Source organism: Mytilus edulis, chromosome 12 (genome assembly GCF_963676685.1).
Source record: "Mytilus edulis chromosome 12, xbMytEdul2.2, whole genome shotgun sequence".
In the NCBI taxonomy this organism is placed as follows: domain Eukaryota; kingdom Metazoa; phylum Mollusca; class Bivalvia; order Mytilida; family Mytilidae; genus Mytilus; species Mytilus edulis.
Window position 1 is genome coordinate 20,942,783 of NC_092355.1, and position 22,832 is coordinate 20,965,614.

The 22,832-nt window shown below is 31.1% G+C and overlaps 1 protein-coding gene across 1 annotated transcript; it reads right to left on the reverse strand.

The window, feature by feature from the left end:
- Positions 1–342: 342 nt before the first annotated feature.
- Positions 343–21,094, reverse strand: LOC139497960 (dentin sialophosphoprotein-like). Its single transcript, XM_071286212.1, has 11 exons — positions 20,956–21,094; positions 18,197–18,253; positions 13,606–16,539; positions 11,442–11,535; positions 9,508–9,594; positions 7,385–7,438; positions 6,607–6,704; positions 5,645–5,746; positions 3,958–4,036; positions 3,162–3,317; positions 343–2,300 (listed from the first exon to the last, which is right to left on the reverse strand). Exons 1-11 carry the CDS (start codon positions 21,025–21,027, stop codon positions 2,233–2,235), a joined length of 3,801 nt encoding a protein of 1,266 aa, XP_071142313.1. The 5' UTR covers positions 21,028–21,094; the 3' UTR covers positions 343–2,232.
- Between the last annotated feature and the right edge of the window lie 1,738 nt (positions 21,095–22,832).

Below are 22,832 nucleotides of genomic sequence, written 5' to 3' on the forward strand. Positions count from 1 at the left end.
ATTGCATGCAATGCAAAACTTATATTTGAAATAATTTTTTTTATAATAAACTCAATTTAATTGAATAAATATGATAATTAAACTAATTTAAATAAAACAATATATGCTTTACAAAAATTAAAAGCATAAAATAATCACAAAGTCAAAGAAGAATTTGAAAATTGCATTCCTGTGAAAGAACATGAAATGTCCTCAAAACTAAGTCTACTAATGTCTTGTCCCTAACAAGAAAAAGGATTTTTTTTTTAAATTATGTCAGTTATCAACACAATTTCAGGAATCAATATAGAAATGGAATGATTTTTCAATTGTTATTACTTTACAAAAGGATATTGGCAACTCAATTTTTGCCAGATATATATTCAGAAATGTCTAGTTATATCTGTGTAGTACCAAAGAAAACTTCGCCCCGTTACCACTATTTTTCTTTTTCATAATTTTATAACATATAGTTTAAAAAGTCATATTTGAAAATCTTACAGAAACTTCCATAAATTTTGAAAGAAAAAGTTGCCAATGTTAAATGTATACAAAATCTGGAGATAATTTTTAATGGCTAATATCTCAAAATCATGGACAAGGACCCTTCCTTTTTTATATTTTATTATTTCTGTTATTTATATACTACAATGTATCAAATTATAATATTTTTTTTAAAAGGTTTGTTATTTGAAACAGGAGCAAACATCCTTAATTTAAGACACAACATGTTTTCAAAAAAATGAAAAGAATGAAATTCTAATTTCAAAATGTAAACAATATTATTTTCAATAAATTATGTTATTACAATTTAAACAAAAGAACGCTTCAATATTATCTTTCTAGCAAAAGATCATCGTTGAAAATTTTTTTTCTATCATATGGATTATAAAGAAGTTGCTATGAATTAATTTATGCAACCTTAAAAACTAAAATATATCAAAACAAACAAAAATTTAAAAAAAATAAAAAATACACATACAGTAAATACACTTTATAATTTATTGTTTTGGGAGCTCTTACATAAGAAATAATTTGGGGTCAATGCTTGGAACTGCTTTGGAATTTTCTATTTCTTTCTAGCACCATATACCCACATATCCCAAACAGTAACAAATAAAACTTGCTAAAATTCCTTTCTGCACTTAAAATTTGACTTGCTAGTCAAGATCTAAATCTAGACATAATAGAATGACAAAATCCCAATTTATATTTTTTTAAAGTACCAAAATTGTGTTATAAGATTTGCAGGTCTTTGTTATAACCCATACATTAAAGGAAACTTTTGTACTTATTTAAATATTATTTTCAACCACCCAATCTAACAGTTTTCAGAACAAAATTTTAATTTTCAGATTCCTACACATGTATTAAAGCCTTTTTTTTCAAACTGAAAGTAAGTCCAAGGGAATGTAATTCAAGACTGGATCTCATACACACTGTTGACCAATCGACGGCTGAGTAATGTTAGCCACATTTATGTAAAAACAAAGAAATTAAGAAGGAAAGATCTAACGGGAATTCCCCTCCGCCATATTGGGATCGTGGTAACTTCATTTACAATCATCTGCTTGCCAACAGTCATATAAGGATACATAGATTATCACATAATGTTTACATTTTGTTTTAAACCATATATACATATGAATTAATTCAAAGCAGTTAAAAACATACAGCAAAATCTTATTTAAAAAGATTAAATAGCTTTTAAATATACAATGTGTAAAATAGAGATTTATTGTGTAGTGTTTATCTCTGGGGAAATAACTCAAGTGTATTTCAGGGGACATAAGTGATGTGTATTTCAGGGGACATAACTGATGTGTATTTCATGAGACAAAACTGATGTGTATTTTAGGCGACATAACTGATGTGTATTTCAGGGGACATAACTGATGTGTATTTCAGGGGACATAACTGATGTGTATTTCAGGATTACACTACAATAAATAAAAACTTAAAATAAAGCACTTTACATACAACTCAAGAACAGTATTATAGCACATAATTAATAATGTTCTTTTAAAAAGATCAATAAATTATTTCATCCATGACTTTGAAATACATATGTGTAAGTTTATTCCCTTCTGGAGTTCGCATAAATCAGTAACCAGGAACTTGGGTGAAATATGAATCTTGTGTGTTACCAATACACTTTAATCTTTCAGGCTGCCTTCTACAGCAGCATCTCTGACAATGTCTGTATCCACTTTTCTCTCTGTTGATTGTTTTCTGTAGATCACAAGATTGTTTTCATTTTCTAATTTTCTTTATCATATTTAATGTTTTCGCCATCATTGGAGCTTTAGAGACTGGTCTAGCTGTAAATGATAAAAAACAAACATATATTCTTCATTTGTCAATAACAATTAAATGGTTAAAACTGAAGCCTTTACTACAGCTCTGTATCTGACACATAAATTTAATGTGTTTTAAAGTTTCACATTTAGAATTTACCTAAAATAATTAAAACTAACCCTGGTACTGTAAAATTGTTGGGATGATTTATTAATGAAAAGAAATGCAAAAATATTTACTTAACATTTTTTGTAATCGCATCAATTAGACCATGCAATCTGTGATTCCCAATAATAAATGTATGAATTAATTTCTAAATTTATATTACTAAGAACTCTAAATAATTGAATCACAAATGGGTGTTTTGTTCTTTGTTCAATAATCACAATAAAATATATATACATTCAAAAAGTTTATGTATGTACAGTATCATGAGTATAGAATAGTTGCAGAATTTGTGAAAGAACTGATGTATTTGCCATTTCAGAATCTAAAGGACCATGGTTTTATTATTTGAACCCCAAAATTGAAAAATGTGTATGTCATTGGTTGACTCAGTTTTTTTAGGAAGTTGTTAGCTTATCACAGGGTTTCAATGTACGCTTTAAAAAGTGTTATCCAGAATGTATTCGAGTCTCAAATGGTGAATTCCTGGCCTTGAAGGCATGAAACTTTGCTCAGTGCTCTGAGCACAAAAATCATGCTCGAAACATTAAATCCAGTAATTTGATTGGTTGATTTTCGAGTCTGAGTACAAAAAAAAATGCTCGAAAGTTTTATGACCGTGAGGCCTGAGGTGGTATTTTTAAAAATTAATAATAATCAGTCATGTGATACTTCTACATATGATATAAACTAAACCACTGCAGTTAAGTGATACATACATTTTCCCAATGGGACAACATCCATCATGCCTGGTGTGAATTTTCTAAACCTTTCTCCTGTTACATTAACACTGGTACCATACTTAAGCTGCTGCCGTCTGACTTCACGAGGTGGTTTAGCCATTGAATCTACATAGGCTAACTTTGTCTGTCGCACTGAAATAAACACACAATAATGTCAATATATATATTACATCAAATTCAACAGCAGAAGCACAACTATTTCTATGTGGAAAATAAAATCAAATACAGTTATTTCCTTATTGAAAAAATAACATTATCTGAAAGGCCCTGATTCCAAGGTTAATGTTAAGCATCCTATTTTAACTTATTCTGTAACGAAAGTAGGTGTTTTTAATTGTACAGCATACAAGAAAAGCTAACATAAGCCAATTGCATCTGGAGATGCAAAAATTGTACAGAAAAAATTAAGCAGCAGATATACTTTGTCTTATTACCTCCCTTAGATTACTTACATGGATCTTTCTTGACTTGAGGCGCAGATATACTTTGTCTTATTACCTCCCTTAGATTACTTACATGGATCTTTCTTGACTTGAGCAGCAGATATACTTTGTCTTATTACCTCCCTTAGATTACTTACATGGATCTTTCTTGACTTGAGTAGCAGATATACTTTGTCTTATTACCTCCCTTAGATTACTTACATGGATCTTTCTTGACTTGAGCAGCAGATATACTTTATCTTATTACCTCCCTTAGATTACTTACATGGATCTTTCTTGACTTGAGCAGCAGATATACTTTGTCTTATTACCTCCCTTAGATTACTTACATGGATCTTTCTTGACTTGAGCAGCAGATATACTTTGTCTTATAGCTTTTAGTTTCTCTTCTCTCTCATCAGACCTCCTCTGAAAAAAAATGACAAAATGATATTTCACTACTTAACGATCAGCTCAAATAACAAATGAATAGTCCAAACAATAATATGTACTGCAAACCAACTTATTTTCGCAGATTTTCGAGGGTATCACAAACCCAGTAGTCAGCATTTTTTTTGTGCTGACATGAATTATCATTGATATGGTTATATTTACAAATTAACTGTTTACAAAATTTTGAATTTTTGGAAATACTAAGGCTTTTCTACCTCAGACATAGATTGCCCTTAGCTGTATTTGGCAAAACTTTTAGGAACTTTGGTCCTCAATGCTCTTCAACTTCGAATTTTATTTGGCCTTTTTAACTTTTTTGGATTCGAGCGTCACTGATGAGTCTTTTGTAGACGAAACACGCGTCTGGCGTATATACAAAATTTAGTCCTGGTATCTATGATGAGTTTATTTATTTCACGTATGACCTTTTCTAGTCCACTTCCTGGCTTTTTAATTTTGCAATTTTACTTTACTAGGTGTAGTTCAATAAGAAAAGATGAAAGTTTTAAATGTTTGTGACAATTTATTTTCGCTTTATTTTTGAACTCACTTAAAAAATAAATCACATTTTAAATAAAAATTTACCCTGCTTCGTGCTTATAGTTCAAATGCAAAATGAAAAAAAAAGATGTGTGTTTCCCATTACCCTACCCTCCCTGTTTTTAAAGCTAAAAAATAGCTTGCCCTAAAGTTTTTTTGTCATTTTTTAATAACCAATGTTAAAGTCAGAATGTCCCTCCCATAGAATCAATTTTTTTTTTAAAACGGTAAAAAAAAAAAATCCTACCTATCCTATTTTATTGAAATAGGAAACACACATATTGCTTTTTAATGTTTTTATGTTTAAACTTTCTTGAAAACTTGTCTCTTAACTTTTAAAAACTGTTCCTTACTTAAAATGCAGTTAAAATTTTGACCAGTCTAAAAAGCTGAAATGAAATACATTCAGATACTGTCATAGTTTTTAAATTTAATTTTTTTTTGTCAGTTGGTTATCTGTCTTTAACTGCTGGCATTTACTGAAAAAAGGCATCTACCAGGGAAAACAAAATCAAAATTTTGTGAGAGCCATTGATATTTTATGACAGACAGTTGCATCGAAACAATCAAAAAGAAAAATCTAAACCCTTTTAGACCTTTGTTATAACTTTCAAAGGCATCATGAAAAAAAGAATGGTTCTAAATTTGATTTTATTGGTTATCCCTTTACTCCATGGAAATAATTTTTTAACATACTTGATTCGCATAGGATTTTTTCAATAAAAAAAAATTATCAGGTTTAAAGTATTGAAATGCATTGTTAAAACAAATATTTCATCAATGAAATTCCAGTCAGATATTCTCATGAATAACCTGTTTATATTAGATACAACTTTTTTTTAAGTCTGATTCTCATTTGTCTAAGGTAAGACGTTTTAACTGAGATACTACACAGGCTTCAAAAGGCGTCATTATGGAGTAAAGGGGGTGGCGTCAAAAAGCGTCATTATGGAGGAAAGGATTATGGACAAATCTTATAAAACACAGAATATTTGTGCTACTACATTGTACTCCTAACAGGTGAAATATATTTAATGAGTATACCCAGTATAATTCTCTCCATGATTCCATTTCTTCTCGATCAACACCTTTAAATTCCTTGTTACAATGCTGTCTCCATAAATAATCTGAATCTTCAAGGAAGTGCTAAAAATTATAAAACAATTATTTATAGTATACAAGTTAACATTCAGCAGTTAATACAATGTTTTAACAAACATACTCAATCTTTTTTTTTAAATCAAATATTTGGTTGCTCATTTATTTCATATAAAGCTTTTATACCCAGTCTTATTGTTTGTCAGTATCTTAATTCAAACCTAGAAATTTTATGTCCTTTCTTCGTTGTCGTACTATCAATTAATGAAATTGGTACATACTACATTTGTTACTAAACTCCAGGAAATGACAATTCAGGACACAAAATTTCTAACAATATTTGCAAAAAGTAAAAGCAATCAATTTTATTTTGGTCATTTGCATTTTTAATCAACATAGATAATGAAATATGATGCATATTACTGGACCCTAAATGTGAAATGAAAAGTAAGTAAATCAACAGCCGATCCAAATTGTGTATATTTTTATGGAAAGACATTTAGCTTCACTATAAGTACTTCAGTTCTTATGATAGCTGGTCTATCATTGAATGAGAACTAAGTCATAAGATCTCTTGTAAGGAGTTTTCTCATTGGCTAACATACAACACCTTCTTTAACAATTTTATAATAGTACTTCTGGGTTTTTTTTTTTTACATAATACACACAATTTACAAAAATATGTTGAACTAATTTTTTTCGAATCTCAATATTTATAGGGGAGATAACTTACAATATTTATAGGGGAGATAACTTACAATATTTATAGGGGAGATAACTGACAATATGTATAGGGGAGATAACTTACAATATGTATAGGGGAGATAACTTACAATATTTATAGGGGAGATAACTTACAATATTTATAGGGGAGATAACTTACAATATTTATAGGGGAGATAACTTACAGGGTTACAATCTTCGAGTCTGTATAAATCATTTGGTGTACATTTCTCTAGCACAGGCTTTAGTATGTAGAATGGCACACCACCAACATAGTCTAAACCTGTAATAAACAATACATTAGAATAAGTGTCTCATTATAGGGTTTAAAAAAACTGTTTAACACGTTTTTTTAACGATTGCTAATGCCATGAAGTTTTGTTAACTATTTTGACATTGGACTAAGTCTTCCTTTGAACTGAGTTTTATTGTCAATATTGCTGTGTGCTTTTTTCTTCATACATTGGCTACAGTGTTATGTATGATCGTATGCGTTTTGTAATTAAGTCATGAGAGTTGTGTCCCTTTGTATGATGATGATGCATATTTGTCATGTGATGTTATCTGTCTTTTTGAAATAAACGTGCTATGGAAGATGTGTTTTTGTTGCCCTTAAGCAAATATAACTTTAGCGGCATGGGAAGGCAAGTATATGTCCCCCCATGTACGTAATAACAGGTATAGGAAACGGGTTGAGATATAACTAAATGAAGTTTACCACACAGCATTTTTGTGCCTGTCCCTAGTCTGACAGGAGGTCCTGGCCTATGTTAGTCTTGTACGATTTTTTTATTTTTGTTCATTGATTTGTTTTGGAGTTTTGTATGACGATACTTGTCTTTTGTTGAACAATAAATGTCAGAATAGGTTGGAAAATATTTTTTTTAACTTCTCTTGTATATTTGTACCTTTCAACAACAAAAATGTTGATGAAAACTTGTAACATATGCATTATTTACTTACTTTCTATATTGTTCATTAGAATCTGCATACATATATCTTGCAGTTTGTACACCTCTGTAATAAAAAATACAAAATGCATGAAAAACAGTCATATGTCATGTATATCGTAATTTTATTTAAATACTGATATTCCTTTTTGCCATGTCAGGGCTTTTTATAGCTAACTAAACTATATAGGGTTTTCTCAATGTTTAAGGTGACCTGTAATTGTAACCCTGTAAGTTACCTCCCCTATAAATATGGAAGTTATCTCCCCTATAAATATTGTAAGTTATCTCCCCTATAAATATTGTAAGTTATCTCCCCTATAAATATTGTAAGTTATCTCCCTTATAAATATTGCAAGTTATCTCCCTTATAAATATTGCAAGTTATCTCCCCTATAAATATTGTAAGTTATTTCCCCTATAAATATTGTAAGTTATCTCCCCTATAAATATTGTAAGTTATCTCCCCTATAAATATTGTAAGTTATCTCCCCTATAAATATTGTAAGTTATCTCCCCTATAAATATTGTAAGTGATCTCCCCTATAAATATTGTAAGTGATCTCCCCTATAAATATTGTAATTGTAAGTTATCTCCCCTATAAATATTGTAAGTTACCTCCCCTATAAATATTGTAAGTTATCTCCCCTATAAATATTGCAAGTTATCTCCCTTATAAATATTGCAAGTTATCTCCCTTATAAATATTGCAAGTTATCTCCCCTATAAATATTGTAAGTTATTTCCCCTATAAATATTGTAAGTTATCTCCCCTATAAATATTGTAAGTTACCTCCCCTATAAATATTGTAAGTTATCTCCCCTATAAATATTCTAAGTTATCTCCCCTATAAATATTGTAAGTTACCTCCCCTATAAATATTGTAAGTTATCTCCCCTATAAATATTGTAAGTTATCTCCTAACCCGAATAATTCAGTCGTTATATTCCGCTGATCTACGAAGGCTACATTAACGCCTGAACGTCTTCCTCGATCAAGACCGTCAACCGGAAAATTCACACCGCTTTGCAATATGGGAATTTTGATTTAAATTGGCAGCTAAAGAAGGAGGAGTTCCGGATGTTAATTGATGATAAATGATGTAAACTGATGTTAATTGATGTTAATTAATTATTATCGGATTTGTGTTAATTGAACACACGTGTTTGTTAAGACAATTTCAAGAGAGTTGCGCAGACTCATATCCTGATCGCCGCTGATTGGCTCTCTCTCACAGAGAGCAGGCGACGCGGCCAATGATCACAAGGAGTTCAAGCCCTCGTGTGGGAGAAAATCGGACACGGAAAGGGCTTGAATTATTCGAGTTAGTTATCTCCCCTATAAATATTGTCAGTTATCTCCCCTATAAATATTGTAAGTTATCTCCCCTATAAATATTGTAAGTTATCTCCCCTATACATATTGTAAGTTATCTCCCCTATAAATATTGTAAGTTATCTCCCCTATAAATATTGTAAGTTATTTCCCCTATAAATATTGTAAGTTATCTCCCCTATAAATATTGTAAGTTATCTCCCCTATTAATATTGTCAGTTATCTCCCCTATAAATATTCTAAGTTATCTCCCCTATAAATACACATCTACATCATTTGGTCTCTGTTAGATCGTTTAGACTCATTGGCTATCATCTTCTTTCTTTTATATTTATCTTATTGTAATGTACCATACAGCTGGTTTTTCCCAAGTCAGGTTTTGTTCATGGTACAGGGGCCTAAGTGGGATATTTAAATTTATAACATGTATCTGTGACATGTATTATTGAGGAACATATGAGCTGCTTTGGATAAAAATAGACCTTATGCAAGTGCACGTTTACATTTACATGAATATGATTTTGATTGATTTTGTTTAACAAACAATTACAAAATGGTTGAATTTTGGTCTTTTTTGAAAGGTTCATGTATCAACTCAATTTTTTAAATATTTACAGACGTTGCATTTTTCAACTCGAAGTAAATGATTAGACGTATTTATAATCATTTGCATAAGAGCTATTTCTATGCGATACAGCTCATATGTTGACTTCTAGATGTCTTTTAACATTTCATGGACTTGACAACTCATTGATTTTAACCCTAAACTGTTATACAAGTATAAGTGGTAAATACAGACCTGGAACTACAGTTGATTTCTTTCCTGAGTACACCTTTGTCCTATCATAAGTCTTTGTTCCAATCACAGACTCGTCAAAAAAAGAACCTGTAAAATTATATCATTTATATGTTTAAAAGTCATTTTGACTTTGATTAAGTGTGTAATACATTCATTAAGTGTTTCTTCTTTTTTTTATAGATTAGACTGTGTTCTAGTTTGAATGGTTTTACACTAGCTTTCTGTTTGGTATGAGCCAAGGCTCCATGTTGAAAACCGTACTTTGACCTTTAATGGTTTTTCTTTTACAGATTGAGACTTGGATGGAGAGTTGTCTCATTGGCATTCATACCACATCTTCTTATAACTTATTAAGCATCATGCAGGAAAATAAGTTTATTCAGTTCAGTTGACCTTTCACATTTAGTCATTTTCGCTTTTTTTCAGCTTGTGACACAGAATGCATTGAAGTCATGCAAGTATAATCCACATTTTTAAGCAAGTTTCTGCAATTAAACATTGTTAATTTTTCTATGGAATAATTATTTTTCGTTGGATACCAATTTTTCGCTTAATTCATGTGAACAGGTGAACCACAAATTTAAATGATCAACTAATTACAAATTTTCTATAGATTTGTATGCAAAAAGGCTGTTGTCTGCTCTATGGTTGGGTTGTTGTCGCTTTAACATGTTTGACACATTCCGCATTTCCTTTCTCAATTTTAAACTTTAGCACAGAGGTATAAGTTTTTCTCATTCCACAAAAATTGGTACCCACAAAAATAAATGAATCAATAGTACGTTATACATGTTATATTCTGTACATCCTTGTAGTCAAATTTAAAAAGTGTATGAATATAAGAACTGATCACAGGTAAGAAAGTATACCCAGATGAAATAATTCTGTGTTTTGGAACATTTTTCATCTAGAAATGATTTTTTTTTTAAATACAGCGCCGTGACGGAGGATTTCAAGGTTATTTTTATCTGTTTTACAGATTGTGTTAACTGATAAATTAGTCCAATTTTAAATTGATAAGGCACAGAGTACTTTACATAAAGATTCATTTATATTTGTGAGCACAATTTTTTTGCAATTTTCCCTCTGATAGCATTTTCATGAATATTTGATTTTGTTGTTTTAACATTTAAAAATGTGTACTTTGTATATTGATCTGTCATCATCATGATCATTGAACTTTTAGTTTTGTGGTTTACTGTGCCCCCAAAATTTAGAAAATTGGTATTGAAGTAGGTGTTGTTTTGATAGTAATTAATCATCATATTACATTTATGACCGGAAATTTGTTGATGTTAAAGGCAAAAGGTTGGGTCAAAAAGATCGTGAATTATGTAAAAATGACCGAAAAAGCCTTGAAAACTAAAAAGTATATGACCGTTTCATGCTTTGCCCAGCTGGAATTTTACCGGACATTATACAAATGACCAGAATATATGACCGTTTTGGAAGCCCTGATGTATACCATTTTATCATATACTTGTAGAAAACAATGGTATAATTGTACCCCTTGATAAAACTAATTTGAACATATAATCATTCATTAAATTTGAACAATTGTCTTAGATGTGTGATATTAATTTTGTTATCATCTGCTTCTGGTATATATCAACTGCTTCCCATTTATATCAACTGCTTCCGGTTATATTGCATGCCTTTCTTTAAAATATTATTATGTATTGCTTTTGCTGAAGTATATGATAAAAAGAACATTAAATGTCATTTTTCATATCAGACCCCTTATCAGCCCATGGTCAAAATCATCCCTCAAGTCTGTAGGCTCTCGGGCTGCCATCATGACCTAGAACTTATAAGGGGTCTGATATGAAAAATGCCATGTCATAATCTATATGTATCTAACGAACAAATCTACAGTTTTCCACATTTATTAACTTTTTCATCAATATGAGCTGTATTACTATAACAAATCTGACCTTTTTTAATTTCCTCTGGTGGTGGTATATATTTCTTTGGTTTATAGTCTGGCATTGGTTCTGGTAGGCCACTAGGGAAACTCTCTAGTTTGATCTGTGAATAATCATGACAATAATGAAAAACATTTATAATGGTCAATAATGGAAATATTTCCATGTTGGTAATATTTCATTTTTTTTTTATATGAATGGAGTTTGAATATAAGTTATTACAGCATACATCCTGTACATGGCATATACCTGAAGTTTGAACATCAAATGCTTTTACATGCATAATTGTGGTAAAAAGTTTGATAATATACAGTTGATTAACATGATTAAGGTAAATAATTTTCATTCAATACTCGTTTTTTTTCTCTTTCTCTCAGAACTATATAATGTCGCTTACATCAAGTCTGCTCCATATGGCCATGATGACCTCCATGACCTATAATGCAATTATGCATTAGCGAAATGTCCTGCATATTGAAAGAACTTTTACTGGAATAAAACTGTTAATAATATATTTTGTAGAATTAGTTCAATTCATCAATATGTCATGTATGTACACTCTACTGTGTATTGTCTGCACATTATAATAATACAGGGATGATTCCACTATATAGTTTAGGCCCAGCGGCCCTTAAATCGGCCAGCGGCCCCAAAAAAATGTACATGAAAATGAATTCCCAATTCAGGAAAATAAAATAAAAATCGATATTTCCGGAAAAGTTTCTCTCACCGATTAAGGCAACTATAATTTTTCATAGTTTGTAACAACGATTTAATTATGTCAACATGTGGCAAACAATTTTAGCAGCCGAATTCAATTGATTAATATGTTATGGGAGTATTCGATCTTGTAAAAGCAGATCGCCCAGCAGGTTGATAAAAATGGGTGTCAAAGCAGACCTCGGCAGAGAGCAAATTTAAATTTTGATATAACATTGATGGATAAAGTTTAATGGTCACCGATCTCGTAAAAGCAGATCGCCCAGCAGAGCCAGTTATATAATATGATGAAAACTTGTTTTGTAAAAGAAATTATTTCCTCAAAAGACAAAAGTTTGAGCGTTTTTTTAAAATAATGTTGATGATAGACCATTCATGAAATACGATGTCATCATTATGGAACTATTTCAAAAGTTTTGAATATGATCCAAATAATTTTAAAGAACACTGGTTCAATGCTTTAAATATCTTATCAATTAAGTCTATGAACTTTTGTAATTGCTTTCTGAATTCGACAATTGACCAGTTCAATTTGAAATCCATTTAAATCAAGGTAAATTTATAGAGATGACCTGCTGTGGAAAAAATACCCGATGAATGATTTTTTTCAGTGGTTTATGTCAGCTGAAATATATTTTTTGTAATAAGCCTACGTAACTATAGCTAAGATGATAGACTAGCAATGACTAGCAGACTAGTGCATCATGTTCAATGATATTCATGTAATAACCGTAGCCCATCCATAATTATTCAAAATGTTACAACTTCCATGAACATCAGTGTACAGGTTAAACTTAATAATATACATTTTCCGTTTTTACAGGAAAATAATGTTATTTTGTCTTAGATTTTATGCTTAAAAAATTCCCAAATAGAATAAAAATTCCCAATTTGATGTTCTAGGGACCCATTTGAAACCACCTGGAATCATCCCTGTAATATAAGATTATTAGCATTAGCTGTGAAAAATCCAAACTGAGATTGATCCTCAGAGGAACCACTAGGACTGTAATGTACATCATCATGATCTGATTATGAGCTTCAATTTTTTTTTCTGAATATAAATATAAAATTTCAATTAGTTTTTCATTTTGTTTTTATCAAAACTGCAACCATACGAGTCATTTCTGGTGTATCCATTATCGCTTTGAGGTTCAACTGTCAGCTCGGTATTGGTTTTGAAACCCTTTTAAAATAAGTTTTATTGATCTAATGCTGATGTCATTAGAATTTTGTTGGTGTTGTTTGGTTGCTGTTTCATGGACTTATAACCCAATGATTTATTATTGATTACCTTTTATTCATACATGCATCACATATAATATTTGATGACTGTTATATTTGTTTTGATGACCATTATATTTGTTTTGATGACCATTATATTTGTTGCCCTTATATTTACAAATAATCTCTTATAACATGTATAATATAATATGTGTACATTTTGACTAACCTGCTTGGTAACTGGCTTTTCCAACTGTGTTTCAGATTTTCTTTTACTACCACTTTGCTGATATTTGTCTGGTTTTTCCTGCTTCATCTTTACCGAGTTGCTTCCCTTTGTATCAGATTTACTTCCCTTGGTGTCAGAAGACTTATTTCCTGTTGATTTATCCCCTTCTGTTCCCTTCTTTTTTATTTTGAATTTAGATATTAACTCTGTATATTTACTGTCCACCTCTCTTTTCTTTACTTTCTTTTTCTGGTCTGCCAATAGAGTATCATCAAATGACTTCCCTGAGCTGTTTGATTTACCACTTGACTTTTGAGATTTTGAAGATTTATGTTTTTCACTTTCACTTGTAACTTTGCACTTTTTACTATTCGATTTATCAGTATCACGACTAGAACTTGAGGATTTTTTATGTTTGTTTCTTTTTAAGAACGGCAGAGGTAGCAGTGGACTGTCATATCCTTCAGTTAATCCATTCTCTAACAAAGAATCGGCAAAACCATCAAAATCATCAAGACTATAGTTTTTCGCTTCATGATCAATATATTTCATCCGTTCTTTCACACTCTTTTCTATATCTTCAAATGAAAAATTCTCCTCCAAGTTTTCATTATAATTATCATTTTCAAAATCACTGATACCCATACCCCAAGAATTTTCCAAAGGTTTGATCTTATTCTCTTCTTGTTTTTGTTCACTTTCCGTCAAATCGTTTCCATCTGAATCCATTGATTGAGAATATTTAACTTTTTCTTCACAATTTGAGATTATATTCTTTGCCAGTTCTGCCATGATGTCACTTGCGCTCTTATGTTTATCTGAATTTGTATTTGCTTTTTCATCTGAATCTTTTTTGTGTTTATCAGAGTGGCTAGAACGACTTGAATGTTTATCTTTTTTATCAGATTCACTTTGATCCTTGCTTTTAGAATCAGAACTACTACGATGTTTGTGAGACTTGTCTGATTCACTTTGATGCTTGTGAGCAGAATCACTATTATGTTTGTGCTTATCATCCTTCTCATTCTTTTTGTCTTTCTCTCTTTTATCAGAGTCCTTACTTTTTCTATCAGATTCAGAGTTGTGCTTTGATCCTGAACGATGTTTATCACTACTAGAACTGGAGTGTTTTTTATCTGACCTACTTTTTTCAGTTGACTCTGATCTCTCTTTCCTGTGATTGTTCTCTGAACTGTTCTTTATATCTTTCTTTTCACTAGATTTATGAGATCGTTCGTGTTCACTCTTCTCACTGCTGTGTTTTTTATCAGAATTATCTTTACTAGATTCACGACTACTACGATGTTTTTCATTTGAACTTTTTTCACTACTAGAATGCTTTTCGTCTTTTTTATTACTTTTTTCACTCCCAGAATGCTTTTTGTCTTTTTTATCACTTTTTTCACTCCCAGAATGCTTTTCGTCTTTTTTATCACTTTTTTCACTCCCTGAATGCTTTTCGTCTTTTTTAACACTTTTTTCACTCCCAAAATGCTTTTCGTCTTTTTTATCACTTTTTTCACTCCCAGAATGTTTTTCATCCTTTTTCCTTTCTTTTTCATGATGATCACTGTTTTTATGGCTACGTTCAGTCCTATGAGAAAATTTTTCGCTTGGATTCACAGATTGTTTTTCACTCTTTTCTTCCTTACTACTTCTGTGACTTTCACTATGTTTTTTATCCGAATTTTTGTCACTTAAATGTTTTTCATCTTTGCTATTTTTATCAGACTTGTGACTTCCACTTCCATGTTTTTTATCAGAACCACTTTGCTCACTTTTACGATCTTTATCACTTGAGTGTTTAATATCTTTATCACCAGAACGTTTATGATCAGTATCACTTTTGTGTTTGTTATCAGAGCTACTTTTGTGATTAGTCTCACTACTTCGACTTCTACTCTTGTGTTCTTTTTCTAAATGTTTACTATCAGATGTTTCTTTGCTACTTTTATGGCTTTCACTTCGATGACTACTTTCCGATTTCTTGTCATCTTTGCTACTTTTATGGCTTTCACTTCGATGACTACTTTCCGATTTCTTGTCATCTTTGCTACTTTTATGGCTTTCACTTCGATGACTACTTTCTGGTTTCTTGTCATCTTTGCTACTTTTATGGCTATCACTTTTATTTTTATCTTTCTTATCGTCTGATTTTGTTTCTTTATCGTCTTTTTTGTCCAACTTTATATCACTTTTTTCACTAGAATGTTTACTCTTATTCTGACTATGTCTGTGTTTTTCCTCTGTATCTTTGTCCCTGTGCTGTTTATCATCATGTTTATCCTGAGAATGTTTTGTATCAGACTTACTTTCACTTTGTTGTTTTTTATCTTTATCACTAGAGAGTTTTTTATCAGATGAATGATGACTTGAATGAGATGACTTGTGCTCTTTATGAGATTTTTCGTATTTTTTATCATTACTACTCTCATGTTTTTCACTTTTACTAGATTTGTGTTTTTCTATTTCATGTCTTTTATCCCTATCTTTAGATGACTCATGTCTATGGGGAGCCTTTTCATGTTTACTTTCTGCTTTTTTATCGTTGTTGTTTTTAGACCTACTATCACCCTCAACATTTCTCCTGTGTTGATTTTCTTTTTCCACATGACTTTCATCACTAGATTCATTATCAGGTGATGGAGATCTACTTCCTGATTGGTTGCTATTAGGTGATTGAGATCTGGGAGTTGATTGGTCCTCCTCAGGTGAAGGTGACCTTTGTTCTGAATGATTACTTCCAGGTGACTCTGATCCTCTTTCTGATTGGTCATTTTGATCTTCACTGACTTCAGCCTCATTTTCCTTCTCCAATCGTATTGCTTCTTCAGCAACCATCATTTTCCATTTAAAGACCAAGGCTTTAGCATACATGCCCACTTCACCATCCTCCTTTCTAAATCCATTTACAGTCTTTCCAATACCAGTTGCCTGTAAAACATAACAGTAGATTATTACATGTGTTGCCTTTAAAACATAACAGCAGATTATTACATGTGTTGCAAAGACATAATGTGATATCCCTGTTAAAATAATTCACTAAATATTTTTAACATTAATGTAACAAAATCCTTTGTTTTCACTCATCTGATAAGTTACACACAATACAAGGGATTCATTATTATTATCTGTTGGAAACAAATTTTCGTCTGTTTCACGGTTACCTGGGATCCAATGTCCAACAAATAACAAATATTGTATAGAAACTTATGCAGACTTTGACAAAATGTGGAAAAACAAATATCCATGAAAATAAAAGCTTTCCTCCATCCACAAAAATTGATACCCTAGAAGAATCCACAGTACCTGTTTCAAAACATGGACAACAAATTAAAGTTGCCTCTCAATGGAGTGATCATATGTAGATAAAGAAACAATTCCTTGCATTTCTTTAAACATTTGAATCCTTAGATTAATTGCTCTACAAATCATTTAGTTTCAAATACAAGGAGCAATTTATTTTTCAATGTATTGAGAGCAAAACATGAAGCTTGAGAGTAATTTTAATAATGTGTTACATGAATGTAACAATAAACTATTCTAATATGACGTGCTTCTTTAGCTTTGTAAACAACACTGTGATAAAATTCTCGATAAAATATACTTAGCGCAGACTCAGAGATATATACATAATAATGGCTGTTACAATATATATACTTCCCACGTAAATCTACATGTATTGGAACCTATTTGCAGACCCTTTGCCGATTTTATTGTTTTAAAAAATGCAATTAAAAAAAGACAAAATAACTTTTATTCTTATTCGTATGCATGATAAAAAGAAGTAATGCACAAGAGCTCGGAGAAATCAACAAAATTAAAATTCAATAAAATTCCGGGAAAGTCTAATTAATCTTTTTGGCGCATTTAAGTCATTTCAAAACATGACGTCATACAAATGAAACCGCTATAAAAGTTGAAAGTTTTCTGTTACGTGAACCATCAGAATTTGTATGATATTGTATTAAAACTGATTTTTGAGGTAGGTTTTTTTTTTTTTTTCCTATTCTATTGCATTATTCGCGTATTTACTCATTTCAGCAAGTCAACATGGCAGCTCCTTAGTTACAAAAGGTCAACTTTGGATTTGACGGAAGCTTACGAGAAAAACATGTAAATTAAAAATGTTTGGTTTGAGAATTTAAAGAATTAAAAAGTTTTTTTCTAGCAGTTATTCATGAAATAACCTACGCAAGCCACATATTTATAAAGATATTTGAGCTTTATCTAACAGGGAGTAAAAAAAGAACAGCCACACACACCGCATACCAACCCTCGCTTCAGTTTTTTAATGACCGTATTTGTCCTATTAGAATCGAAATAATTCATGGAAGCCATAGACTGTTGGAAATTTAAACATGGCCTGGGCCGTGATATTTGTTAATTTTATCCCTCGCTAACGCTCAGGATAAAATTCAAATGTCACGACCCAGGCCATGTGTAAATTTCCAACAATCTATGGCTTCCATGAATTATTTCTTAATTTAACATGTAAGATATTGTTTATTCTTCAAAATAAGTTGATCTTAGAATACCTGGAGACCTAGGCCTGCTTTAGCATTTATTGGTTAATCTGATAGTCACTTACCTGCAAAACATCAACATTTATTGGTAGATCTGATAGTCTTCTTACAATATGAAGCACCTGCAAGAACATAAAGTATATCAAATCAAATTTGAGGTTATTGTTATCTTATTTAATAAGAAATTGCTATAAATGAACTGGCAGAAAGTATGTTAAGTGCTAGTCTTTGTAAGAAGCAGGCAATTTAGGTAAAAATCAAAACATGATCAGAAAAAAGCCACTGAGCTAATCATGTTATTTAATACTAACCATCATCCTGAGTTAAAAATTATTAGTCTTTCGTTTGTGTGTGTCTGGTAATATCAAATAACTCGGTTATAAAATTGGTTAGAATGATAGCAAATTACAGAGTTATCTCCCCTTATTCGATAATTTCTAGTGCATTTCAACCAAATTGTATCTTCTATTACCAGAACAGAAAACGAAAATGAATGTTATTTTTGTGCATAACTACATATTATGTTCATCAAACTGAAATCAATGTCAAATTGGGTGGGGTTTTTTGGTCATGTTTTCACCACTGCCTGATTCTTAGGCAGACTGGCACTTTAAAGCTGCTAAATCAGCTGCTGTTCTGTACAACAACCAAAAATCTCACTAAATGTCTACTTGTTAGTGCTAATCATCTTTGGTTGTACACAAAGTATGTTTTAATGGGAAAAAAAACTCTGGTTCAAGGTGCAGAACAATAAATTTAATCCCATACTCACAAAGGGTGTCAAGGGAGAGCTGAAAATTCAGTCCCTGAGGTAGCAATAAACAGTTAGGAAAAAATAATAAAATTAGCCCTTATGAATTTTACCATTCCCTTTTCATTGCTTTCTTGCAATATCAAGCTTACTGTTTGTGTCATATATGGGCATATGTATGTAATCAGAATCTTTCATAGATTTTATTTCCAGTATATAAAATGGTAAAATATAATTTCTTTTTGGTGTATCCATGGCAACAATCTGCATTTATTTGTTATAAAATATTGCAAAAAGGGGGGGAAAGATGTCACATATTTCCCCAAAATTTGACTAAAAGTAGAATTTCAATTGCTTGAAGTAATACCTTTTCTGAAACTGTGTACATATATCATTCAGCAAATCCAATGAAAATCATATGTCTTTCATCTCATTTTTTTGTAAAATTGCGTCAAAAAATTCGTGTAGAAAAAGAGTGTTTGTAAACAGTACATTAATTTCTGGACCGATGGCCGGTCTAGCTATGAAAATACGGACTGTCAAACAGAAAACAGCCCATAAAACATGTAAAAAATAATCTTGATGCTCTTATAAACTACCTTTGAAGGCTAAATTAACACTCATCTGTCTAAAAATGAATTTTATTTCACAATAACTTTCCTATTTGAAAAATCCACAGGGGCCATAATGCGAAACTAAACTCCTAACTGTGTATTGCTACCTGAGATTTTCTCCCCACAGCGGGGATCGAACCAGGAACCTTTGTGTTTGTAGTCCGATGCACTAACCCCTACACCAAGGCTCTAATCATAATGTATGTTTATCAATCTGATGAGTTAAGCCTTTTTCAACTGATTTTTATAGTTCATTCTTATCATCATGATCATGCTTATATTGAACTGTTACACCACTGTTCCAGTTTAGGGGTAGGTTGAGATTCCACTAACATGTTTAAACCTGTCACATTCTGTATGTATGTGCCTGTCCCGTCGTTTGTTTATGTGTTACATATTTGTTTTTTGTTCATTTTTTGTACATTAATTAGGCCATTAGTTTTCTCGTTTGAATTGTCATTGTCAGCTCAGGCCTTTTATAGCCGACTATGCGGTATGGGCTTTGCTCATTGTTGAAAGCCCTACGGTGACCTATAGTTGATAAATTTTTGGTCTCTTGTGGAGAGTTGTCTCATTGGCAATCATACCACATCTTCTCTTTTATATATTTTTCATTTTTTTTTCATTACAAATGCGACATGAAGTGTGATGGGATTGCTTCCCTTAGTTAATGTGGTAAATATTTAGACAGCCGTAAGCTGACTTATTTAGCTCAGTTGGTATATAATCTGCCTTGTAGCAAAGAGGAGGGTCGTAAAGCGGGTACCTTCATGACATAGAATGGTAATAATGCTTGCCAAATAACGTTAACTGTAATTGTTGGTGCATGACGATAAAAAATACACCTTCTTTTAGACAAAAAAAATGAATGATTTTTACGAATATAACGGTAAAGATAATTATTTGAGACCTACAACGAATCACGATAAGGATATATTTTGAAGAATCCCGGTAAAATTTTAACCAATTTGACGCTAATGGTAGCCGAAAAATTACTGTTAGAAGCCTGGCGGTAAAGGACATTACTACCCTCACAGATATCCTGGGTTCAGATCCCAGTGGAGAGAAAGTGATTTTGTAAGAAGAATCATGCTCTACGGTTACAGAGGTATCAAATGTGCATTGGAAGCAAAGAGAGCCAATACTGCAAACATGGACCCATAAATTTTCTTAAGCAACATAAGCAAGTCATTTAAGAACTTTTTAAGTCAGCAACAGGGAAATAAAGATGACTGTGTTCCACAAAGAGGCCATGGTTTAATAACAATTCATGATAATGAAGGAATACCTGCAAGAAATACGTCCCATTTCTAAGGTCGAAATAGTTACAATCTTTTAGCATGTTTACTTTGCACTCGGAAATTTAAAACCGATATCAAAACTAACAAAAGTCTGTCACTTTCAAGAATATAGAACTTTTGACAGCAATCATTAAAGGTTCGGGTAATTTGAAATATACCTTGTCTGTATCATTTTTGCTTGCATTTAAATACGATTTGTATTTTAAAACTTTGTTGGTTATGTCAGCCATCCCATCTGTTTTCGTGTCGATATATGCCGAGCTAGTCAAAATAGAAATTTAACAACTTCCGGTTTCCATTTGGGGCTCACAAGGGGACATTCATTCGTCCGTTTCTGTTTATCTATCTTCCCGTCAAGGAGTGGACTCATTTTTGAGTGTATGTACTCCATTTTGAATCATCAGATCTTTGGATTAATATAACTAAAAAGTGTGTAACGTTTTAAGCAATGAACATAAATAGCTTCTGACTGTGAAAACCCCCCTTTTTTACAAAAAAACTCATTAACTCTAAAATAAAATTTTGAATCATCACCAAAAAGTAAAACTGTTACAGATCTTTAGATTAATATATATAATTATAATATAATAAATTTTATTTTATTATTGTGTCACATACTGATTGAACATTATACAATGACATAATAAAAATATACGTACCCAGCCATAAGTTTGGCTTACGAGACACATATTTAAAACATTTCACATTTAAATATATACATATAACTTTTTCCTAAAATTTGGTTTGTGTACAATTTCAAAAAGATTTATCGTTTGAATAATTACAAATTCATGTCAACCCCCCTTTTTTCAATAACTCTAAAATAAAATTATGAATCATCACAAAAAGGTATAAAGATCTTTAGATTAATATATAGTTAAAGGAAATCTATGTGTGTATATACATTTGATTGGACATAGAAAATTATATTCATCTGAATATCACAAACATACTAGCCGATTAAGAAAAGAAAAAAAAATAATTGTTAAGATATATTATTTATTCAAATGTTCTCTTATATCCTTGAGGCATCGTCCCCTGGTATCAACTGCATTCAAGTTACCTATGATGCTTCCTTGTTTGCTTTTGATACAGGTAGGAAAGAGACATTTACACACATTTTACATGCCTATGGCCCATAAGGTATCGCCCCCTGGTGTCAGCTGCCTTTAGGAAACCATAATGCTTTCCTATTTGCTGCTGACACAGGATGAGTCATGGACATGTTTAATTTCTACTTTCTTTTTGGCTAATTATTATATATTTAATTGATCCAACTTTTTGTGTACTATACATATGTGGATATCTATTTTTCTGTTTTTCTTTTTGGGCTACTTGTTTGTTATCTATATCAACCACACTTGCAATAAAATGCATTAGTATTAAAAAAAAAAAAAACATACTATAGATTCTTTATCTACGTATTCTTTAAGAACTTAAAAAGTTCTCGTTTAACTTTTTTTTTTATTTATCTCATTGTTTGTATTGTATTATGAAAAAATTATTGATGTTGTAATGTTTATGCCCTTTGGGGCCCATAATTGGAAAATAAAGTATCTTATCTTATCTTATCTCTTATAACTAAGAAGAGTGAAAAGTTTTAAGCAATAATCAGAAATCGTTTTTGAGATACGGAGCGACATGTGACCCCCCTTTTTTCAATAACTCTAAAATAAAATTATGAATCGTCACCAAAAAGTATACAGATCTTTAGATTAATATAACAAAGAAGTGTGTAAAGGTTTAAGCAATTATATCATAAATCGTTTTTGAGATACAGCGCGAAATATAAATGTTAATTCTAATGAGAAAAATATCATTTAAAGGTAAAATATGCATACCAGTAATTGTTGATAATTCAGAAATGATTGTTTAATATCTACAAGATTGGGAACAATTATTTCCCATATTCACGATACCTGTTCTTATAATAATTGTAAATACCAATTTACCAATCTGGCATTAGTAATGGATAGAAATAATAATATTTTTGGGTTGGAAAAGATATTATATATTTTTTCCAATAATATTTTTT

What these genes read in the sequence shown, in the direction of transcription:
- LOC139497960 (XM_071286212.1), bottom strand. Translation starts at nt 21,027, where the DNA reads ATGGCTGACATAACCAACAAAGTTTTAAAATACAAATCGTATTTAAAT. An exon ending in AAAAGCCAGTTACCAAGCAG is followed by an intron (nt 11,536 to 13,605) that starts GTTAGTCAAAAT and finishes GATTATTCACAG; the next exon opens with ATCAAACTAGAGAGTTTCCC. An exon ending in TCTAATGAACAATATAGAAA is followed by an intron (nt 6,705 to 7,384) that starts GTAAGTAAATAA and finishes TGTTTATTACAG; the next exon opens with GTTTAGACTATGTTGGTGGT.